The 9,916-nt window shown below is 47.3% G+C and overlaps 1 protein-coding gene across 1 annotated transcript in view; it reads right to left on the bottom strand.

The window, feature by feature from the left end:
* Positions 1 to 1,271: 1,271 nt before the first annotated feature.
* GSG1L (GSG1 like) overlaps positions 1,272 to 9,916 on the bottom strand; it is a 123,269-nt gene continuing 114,624 nt past the window's right edge. The window contains exon 6 of the mRNA XM_084641828.1: positions 1,272 to 4,324. Within this exon, the coding sequence (XP_084497954.1) occupies positions 3,895 to 4,324 (430 nt within the window). The 3' untranslated portion in view covers positions 1,272 to 3,894. The remainder of the gene's footprint in view (positions 4,325 to 9,916) is intronic.

Raw genomic sequence — 9,916 nt, 5'->3', positions numbered from 1 at the left:
ACTGTTACGACCCCTTCCAGCGAGTGAGGAATTGTCTGCTTCCTCTATCTCAGTCAGCAGGTGGGTTGCATCTAGGTGGCGTGTGGCCCTCTGTACCACCTTAGCGCCCTTCCCTCCTGAGACTGGATTCCTCAACTAGAGGGCAGGGGAGTTGGTTCTGATTTGGGCCCTTTCCACAATGTGCCTAAACGTTGTTTCTGAAAGCAGTTCTGTCTCTCTCGGCTCATCCAGTTCAGCAGCTCTGGCCCGCAGACACTGCATGTGAGTGTCGAGGGCCATGAGCTGCTGGCCCTGGGCACGCACATACACCACTTGGCCACGTGGCAATAGTCAGACATTCTGCACTCTGCAGTAACTGGGCAGTGCCCCCTTGGCTAGTCCGCTGCTGGTCCTCTACCTCCACAGTCAGAGGGAGTTGAAGCACCAACTAGAGCTACAGTATGGCTTTTATGTGGTCGGCTGAAGCATTTAGGGCAGTAGCTTTTAATTCGCCTAATTGTCTCTTAGCAATGAAAGTCAGAAGCCTGCTGCCTTCAGTGCCCAACTCCCCTGGGCTCACTCTGTCAGTTGCTCCCTCCCTTGGCCGGGAACCTCTCCTTATGGAAGAACCGACCAGCAAGGCCTCAAGACTTGCTACTGCTTAGCAGGGAGGGGTGACAGCTGCCCAGTTTTGTGCAGTGCCATATGTAACATTTTATACAGATTTTAATGAGCTAATTTACACAATTGCAAATAATTTGAGTGTAACCATAAGTTTCAGGTGGTGGCCTGTTTGGCCTCTGTGGACTGAGGTGGATCCCCATCTCAGAGAAGAACAGTGGCCTTCCTGCTAGGAAAGGAGAGGGAGCCACACAGACACTGATCAACCAAAAGAGGCAAAGCAAAACTATGAGGCCACAGCTGAGGTCAAAGGTGCAGAAGCAGGGAGCTAGTGGGGGTGCCATGCAGAGACCCCAGAGAAAAGATCCAAGGAGTTGATGGTCACTGCCCAGTGGAGTTCTACCTGGATGCAGGAACAGACAAGAGCAAGGCAAATGGCCATATGTTAATAAACAGCTTCCTCATGGCTGTGCTTCCTCCCCTGAACTGGTGCATGGCCAGCTAGGTCAATGCCAGGAGCAGGTTCACAAGGCATCTCTGGAGTTTGTGGGTTCTTGGATGGGATGACCATAATGAACATGTGAGAAGAAAAGGGGCTGCAATCTGGAGATAGACAAGTGCCGTGGTGCGTATATATTACAATATACTCTTTAATTACATAAACACATGCGGTTTTACAAAAGGGGCATCAACAGGGTTTGAAGACAGGACTCTCTAAACACTATCTCTTGAGCCAAAGGAGTAACTGAATGCGCTTGACACAGACCTTCCAGCACCTTACACAACTATTTACAAGATTCATAGATTCCAGCACCAGAAGGGACCATTGTGATAATCTAGTCTGACCTCCTCTATAACACAGGCCACAGAACTTCCTCAAAATAATGCCTAGAGCAGATCTTTTAGAAAAACATCCAGTCTTGATTTAAAATGGTCAGTGATGGAGAATCCACCAGGACTCTTGATAAATTGTTCCAATAGTTAATTACACTCATTGTTAAAAATGTATGCTTTATTTCCAGTCTGAATTGATCTAGCTTCAACTTCCAGCCATTGGATTGTGTTAGACCTTTCTATGCTAGATTGAAGAGCCCATTATTAAATATTTGTTCCCCATATGGGTACTTACGGACTATAATCAAGTCACCCCTTAACTTTCTTTTTGTTAAGCTAAATAAATTGAGCTCCTTGGGTCTATAAGGCATGTTTTCTAATTCTTTAATTATTCTCGTGTCTCTTCTCTGCACCCTCTCCAATTTATCAACATCCTTTCTTCTTGAATTGTGGACACCAGAACTGGATGCAGTATTCCAGCAGCTACCACATGAGTCCCAAATACAGAGGTAAAATAACCTCTCTGCTCCTCCTGTCCAAGGATTGCATTAGTCCTTTTGACCACAGTGTTGCACCGGAAGCTCATGTTCAGCTAATTATCCACTATGACCCCCAAATCTTTTCCTGAGTCCTTGCTTCCCAGGATAGAGTTCCCCATCCTGTAAGTATGGCCTACATTCTTTGTTCCTAGATAGATACATTTACCCCTATTAAAACATATATTGTTTGCTTGCACCCAGCTTACCAAACGATCCAGCTCACTCCGTATCAGTGACGTGTCCGCTTCATTATTTTCCACTCCCCAAATTTTTGTGTCAGCTGAAAACTTTATCAGTGATGATTTTGTGTTTTCTTCCAGGTCATGAACAGAAATGTAAAATAGCATAGGGCCAAGGACAGATCCCTGTAGGCCCCCACTAAGAACACACCTGTTCTACTATATTTACATTTTCAGACCCCTCAGTTTGCCAGCTTTTAATCCATTTAATACATGCCATGTTAAGATAGCAGTGGCAAGCTGGCTATCAGGATACTTGTCCCTGTGAGGGGAGTGTGGTTGAATGGGTGCAGCAGTGCAAATCAACAGTACAGCACAGCAAAAGCAGGGTGACTCTGAGAAGCAGGGTGACTAACCGGACTAACTTGTTTGGCTCTGCTATAGCTGGGCTATGGATTCTGTTCCCAGCTTTGCAAAAACTGGGACCTTCTGCAGCTTCCCAGTTACTTGATTTGTAAAGTTGAGGGGAATGATTCCTAGGGTAGGAATATGAGGCCTTGGTCAATAATGAGGGTTGGGAAGTACCAAGAAATAGTAGCAATAATTAGTAGAAAAGGTGAGAACAGAGCTCACAGTCTCCTGGGTGCAATGGTAATGGGTCTTTGGAGAGGGACATTCTCTCCAGAAACCATGCCAGTGCAACATGTGAAACAGCCCTTTCAGTTTACAGACTGTCCGGTGAAAATTGGGATGAATGGCAACCCTACCCTGCTATGTATTTTGGAGGGCATGCCTACATATTTGGTGTCCTGGAAGTAGAATGGTATGAGTCCAGTAAATTGGGAGCAGAACGTCACACTAAATGTCATCTAGCCCTGAAATCTCATGCTCTCAGACAGCGGTGGCGGTAGTCATCGGGGGTCAGAAAGCACCTCAAACACGTTTGCGGTCATCTTTGACCTGGATACAGGGGTGATGGGTCTCCATATGAGTGGACTAGATGTCATGGATGATAGGTATAAGCAGCAGCAATTAAGGAAGGTGCTGGCCACAGAAAGGCCGTGGTGATAGGTAGAAAATGCATAGTTGTTAACTGTGGTGATCGACTGCCCTGTCAAACAGCTGATCGTTACATCTGAAATTGTGAAATTGCCATGGCCAGTTCCTTGCTGACCTACACACCTTTCACTGGATCCGCTGGGATCTTTTTATGGGGCTTACAGCTACCATTGTCACTGAGGTACCCCTGGCCCAACCCATGGCAAGAGTACAATTTTAGACTCCAGTGGCTGGTTAACTTGGTGTTTGATGTATTTTGAGACACAAAAGAGGCACAGTTTTCTAACAATTGATGCCATTTAATGAATGATGCACTCTAGAAAATAGAAACTAGCTGGGTGCTGGGATCCAGATGAGAGCCGTGTTCCATGGAGCCATGAGAGGAGGCCCTTTCCCTCACACACAGTGCCTTCTTTGGCTTATTTTGGCAGCATTTGCTGCTGCTGGAACCAAAGGGAACATCAGTATGTCGAAAGAAGTTCTAAGGGGGCATTTTCTTTCAAATGTGAAGCTGCACAGGAAGTCTTCCCGGCCTGTCTCCTCAGGAGAGGATAGCGTGACAGACTCAGAGCTCACCAAGCATTTGCAGATAGAGGTAACCTACAATGTCACAATTCAGTGCTCTGAAATCTGTACAGAATGCAGGGTTCCTGGGCCTCTGTAGATGCTGGATTTGCTTGGTTTTATTGGACTTCTTTCTGGATTCTTTTCTGCACACGCTGTGTCTTTTCTCTCAGGGTTTGGCTGCTGATTCCAGGGAATAGGCTTTTCAGAATGTTACAGTACACCATGTACAGCTCCGGGTCTATCTTGGGCATGGGGGCTGAGTTCGAATTGCAGGCCTGTTCAGCGACAGAGTGCTGCAGCAAGTACACATCACTGAAGAGAGCAGTTAGGATTTTGTGTGCCGCTTTGTAAGGGTCATTTTCAAACTGCACCATTGCCTTAAGCTCAGTCAGGGTATAGCCATTGTAACGCTTGCTGTCTTCTGGGTGAGGCGGCTCAGGCTCACCAATATGTCTCACCTTCCACTTCAGGCATTTCAGTTCTTCTTTTACATTGTCCAGTTCTCTCTCCATGGCTTGGAATTCCTTCAGGGTTACAAATCTCCTGCTGAAAGAGATGTTAATAATAGATACAAGGTGGTAGTCAAAGGACAGTCAGTGTTCATTCAAAATTAGCTGCTGGGCGGAATTATCAGTACAGGGTTTGGGACTCTGCGCAGGGGCCAGCCCCAAATACCCTCAGTCTGGGGCCATTCAGCGCTGTAGCTAAATGCTTGAATTTTGTCATTAGCGGGGCTTGGGCACTGTCCTAGTGAGACTCTCTCCGACCCTCCAAAAGGTATGTCCTGAGGGAGCTATCCAGTAAGATCTGGGGGTCACCGCGTAAGTGGGGCCGGGGTAGAAAGAACTTGGGAGGGTATGTTTGTGAGTGGAGGCGTGGTTGACATAAGGGGACATTCCATCACGAAGGCAGGGCATCCAGCACTATATGACAGCAACAGCCCTCGCAGCGCTTCGGAGGATTGCTCGCGTCCGGGCTGTGGCAGTGCAGACAGGGCGTGGGAGGGAACAGTGCATATTGGGGCTGGGAATACAGTCATGGGGGGCGTTTCCTACACGGGCAGAGCTGCATGTTGGGGCTGGGGCTAGGGCCTGAAGCCATGCACCCTGTGGTTGCTAACTGAGGAGCTGCATGCAGCTATGGGCAATCCACGCTGTGGCTAGGGTAGAACACAGAAGGACCAGGGATGTAGCCAGAATTGGGTCATTATGGCAGGCCAACTGCACATTCAGGCTATGGATGTACACACTATAGGCCAGACTCATTGTCGCCCTCTGGGCCCTTTGTATCAGCTACCTCGAACTGGAGAGCAAAGCTAGCCCACTGAGCAGTGTGCATTACATGTCCTCTGCTTGATCCCTAGAGGAGGTGAGTCTGATAAAGCGGTCAGCAGGCAGGGTTGCCTCAAGCTGCAGCAATTCACATGTATAGCTTTGGAGATCCCTGGTTCCATCCTTGGTATGTGGGCCAACACAGTGCCTACCACATTAGCACAAAGACCCAAGTGGCAAATAGTCCTGGCACAGAGGGCACTGGGGGGTGGAAATCAAAGACTGGAGGAGACATGGCCAGGGCAGTTCTGCCCTCCTTGTTCACTGTAGTTGTGGGGGAAGAAATACATTTTCCCATTGTAAAAATTTCCAGTGGTGCTTATCCCAAGGGTGGAGTTTTATAGCCCGGCCCAGACATCATCCTTAATAAGGAGCTTCTGCTTTGCTGGGTTTGGGGGAAAGTACCAAGGATACTGCCAAATCACTTCTGGGCAAACACACTGAGCTAAGTTTCTGATAGTGCTCAGTGGGGTCCTGCCCTCTTTGTGACAGCATTGCACATGCTGAGAGGGGGCTTGGGCTGGCAAGACTTGGAGGAAGAGCATCATCAAGTATTTCCTGAATGCCGCAACAGGAGAAAATCTGAAAGCCTGGGGTGCAAAGAAAGGGACGGTGCTGTGATTTTAAGGCCTTCACTATTTGGCTGCATTCTGCAAATTCTTTGTTTTTAGCATTTAAACAAATTAAGGGCCAGCTCCCAAGGGAAGTATCTGCCATTTGCTCTTGAGTAGGGGTCTCTGTGCTGGCCTGACCAATTTGGAGGATGGTCGGGCTGGCATGGTGGTAGTGGGAAGTCTCTCAGCTGTCAATCAGATTGGGATAACCCCACCGCTCACTGATGTCACTCCCCCATCACGACACTACCGACCATGTTTAGAGCCATAGTCCACCTCCAGCAGGCTGGGTGGCTGTAGTGCAGCCAAAGGGGCCTTCTGCCAAAAGGATCTAGCTAGACCCGTAAAGCACAGAACCCAGCTGGGCCACCTAGGGTCAGGCTCCTTGCCCTCTGAATGCTGGGTCAGGAATTGGCTCTACATTTCTATTTTTTCCCAGTGCAGATGCAGCCAAACCAATACAAAGGGACTGACAGGAGATTATGCAGTCACACTTGGGAAACAGCAGAGTTGGGAATGAGACTTTTCCCAGCCCCGATCACCTCACAGGTATGATCTACAAAGCCTTTTGGAAAATCTGTAGGAAAGCTCTATTGGAGTTTAGAGCATTGGTCGGGAGCTTCTATTTCATGGCTGGATATCTGCATACCTGAATGATTTGTACTGAAAACTTGGGGGGGGGGGGTTGTGTGTGTGTGTGTGTGTGTGTGTGTGTGTGTGTGTTTCAAATAATGTGAGCTGGCTGGAGCATAGAATGGGCATGGGAGGAGTTAAAATACAATTAAAAATAAACCCCATGGACATTAAAATGTGGATATTAATATTCACCAACTTTCTTATCTTTCACAAAAATTCGTTGGAAATTAACTGTCAAAAAACTACATTAATGAAATGTGATCATTGCACACTTAAAAATTGCAGTCAGGAAATGCCCAGATTAAAATTCCAGTAGCAATGTTACCTTAGCTATGGTGCACAAACAGATAGGTACTGTTTTAGCCTTCTGCTTTTCTGGGGAAAGATGCAGCTTTGTCATGAAGAACCACATTTTCAGAAGCACACAGCATGTTGAGTGTATCTTGGGTGATGAGTTCTTGAGAATCTGGCCATTAGTGTCATGCTGGGCTCTGAGGGGAGCTAAGCATTTGATAACCTGACTCCAGTTGCAGGTGCTGAGCACCTGAAAATCGGGTCCTGGCTCTTTGGCAAATCTGGCCCTTGGTAACACCACTGTGCTGCAGTTAGCATGGCGTAGGGAATGATTTCTCCATGACAATGCACTAGAACCCCTCCCATTGACTTCAGTGGGGTTTGGATCAGGAGCTAAGTTTGCTACAGCTTCCTTAAAGCACCCTGATCTTGCAAATAATTAGCATGTAAGAAACTTTAGCTATGTGAATAAAGTTTTTCCCGTATTTGCAGGATCAGGGCCTATGTTACACCACAAAACATGCAGCATGACTGTGTTATCGCTGCTGCTCACTAAATGTCCTTGGCTGAGAAATCAAGAGCAACCACTGCCCAGCGTATGTAACCAGATAGCTAGAATTGTCTGTGTGTGAGAGAGAAACAGCCACCTGTCCTATGGCGGTGATGAGTCCAAAGGTAAATTCTCTGAGTCCTGAGGCCCAGACCAGGGAAATAGCTCTCTGCCCTGAGGGAACCTGAGGCAATGTTGAGCAAAGTGATGCCATTGTTTCCAGCTGAGGCCCTTGCGGAGCACTGCCAAATCTATAAAAAGAAAAGGAGTACTTGTGACACCTTCGAGACTAACCAATTTATTTGAGCATGAGCTTTCGTGAGCTACAGCTCACTTCATCGGATGCATACCGTGGAAACTGCAGAAGACATTATATACACACAGAGACCATGAAACAATACCTCCTCCCCCCCAACCCCACTCTCCTGCTGGTAATAGCTTATCTAAAGTGATCATCAAGTTGGGCCATTTCCAGCACAAATCCAGATTTTCTCACCCTCCGCGCCCCCCCCCCCCCACAAACTCACTTTCCTGCTGGTAATAGCCCATCCAAAGTGACCACTCTCTTCACAATGTGTATGATAATCAAGGTGGGCCATTACCTGCACAAATCCAGGTTCTCTCACCCCCTCACCCCCCTCCAAAAACCACACACACACAAACTCACTCTCCTGCTGGTAATAGCTTATCCAAAGTGACCACTCTCCCTACAATGTGCATGATAATCAAGGTGGGCCATTTCCAGCACAAATCCAGGTTTTCTCACCCCCACCCCCACCCCCATACACACACAAACTCACTCTCATGTTGGTAATAGCTCATCCAAAGTGACTACTCTCCCTACAATGTGCATGGTAATCAAGGTGGGCCATTTCCAGCACAAATCCAGGCTCTCTCACCACCACCACCACCCCCACGGAAACATACACACACACACACACACACACACACACAAACTCACTCTCCTGCTGGCAATAGCTCATCCAAACTGACCACTCTCCAAGTTTAAATCCAAGTTTAACCAGAACGTCTGGGGGGGGGTAGGAAAAAACAAGGGGAAATAGGCTACCTTGCATAATGACTTAGCCACTCCCAGTCTCTATTTAAGCCTAAATTAATAGTATCCAATTTGCAAATGAATTCCAATTCAGCAGTTTCTCGCTGGAGTCTGGATTTGAAGTTTTTTTTGTTGTAAGATAGCGACCTTCATGTCTGTGATTGCGTGACCAGAGAGATTGAAGTGTTCTCCGACTGGTTTATGAATGTTATAATTCTTGACATCTGATTTGTGTCCATTTATTCTTTTACGTAGAGACTGTCCAGTTTGACCAATGTAAATGGCAGAGGGGCATTGCTGGCACATGATGGCATATATCACATTGGTGGATGTGCAGGTGAACAAGCCTCTGATAGTGTGACTGATGTTATTAGGCCTTTTGATGGTGTCCCCTGAATAGATATGTGGGCACAGTTGGCAACGGGCTTTGTTGCAAGGATAGGTTCCTGGGTTAGTGGTTCTGTTGTGTGGTATGTGGTTGTTGGTGAGTATTTGCTTCAGGTTGCGGGGCTGTCTGTAGGCAAGGACTGGCCTGTCTCCCAAGATTTGTGAGAGTGTTGGGTCATCCTTCAGGATACGTTGTAGATCCTTAATAATGCGTTGGATGGGTTTTAGTTGGGGGCTGAAGGTGACGGCTAGTGGCATTCTATTATTTTTTTTGTTAGGCCTGTCCTGTAGTAGGTGACTTCTGGGAACTCTTCTGGCTCTATCAATCTGTTTCTTCACTTCCGCAGGTGGGTATTGTAGTTATAAGAAAGCTTGACAGAGATCTTGTAGGTGTTTGTCTCTGTCTGAGGGGTTGGAGCAAATGCGGTTGTATCGCAGAGCTTGGCTGTAGACGATGGATCGTGTGGTGTGGTCGGGGTGAAAGCTGGAGTCATGTAGGTAGGAATAGCGGTCAGTAGGTTTCCGGTATAGGGTGGTGTCTATGTGACCATCGTTTATTAGCACTGTAGTGTCCAGGAAGTGGATCTCTTGTGTGGACTGGACCAGGCTGAGGTTGATGGTGGGATGGAAATTGTTGAAATCATGGTGGAATTCCTCAAGGGCTTCTTTTCCATGGGTCCAGATGATGACGATGTCATCAATATAGCGCAAGTAGAGTAGGGGCTTTAGGGGACGAGAGCTGAGGAAGCGTTGTTCTAAATCAGCCATAAATGTTGGCATACTGTGGGGCCATGCGGGTACCCATAGGAGTGCCGCTGATCTGAAGGTATACATTGTCCCCAAATGTAAAATGTAAACGCATTATTAAGGATCTACAACGTATCCTGAAGGATGACCCAACACTCTCACAAATCTTGGGAGACAGGCCAGTTCTTGCCTACAGACAGTCCCGCAACCTGAAGCAAATACTCGCCAACAACCACATACCACACAACAGAACCACTAACCCAGGAACCTATCCTTGCAACAAAGCCCGTTGCCAACTGTGCCCACATATCTATTCAGGGGACACCATCAAAGGGCCTAATAACATCAGCCACACTATCAGAGGCTCGTTCACCTGCACATCCACCAATGTGATATATGCCATCATGTGCCAGCAATGCCCCTCTGCCATTTACATTGGTCAAACTGGACAGTCTCTACGTAAAAGAATAAATGGACACAAATCAGATGTCAAGAATTATAACATTCATAAACCAGTCGGAG

The sequence above is a fragment of the Lepidochelys olivacea genome (genome assembly GCF_965140295.1).
Source record: "Lepidochelys olivacea isolate rLepOli2 genome assembly, chromosome: 10".
NCBI classification, from domain to species: Eukaryota; Metazoa; Chordata; order Testudines; family Cheloniidae; genus Lepidochelys; species Lepidochelys olivacea.
This window is presented reverse-complemented; position numbering and strand designations above follow the sequence as displayed.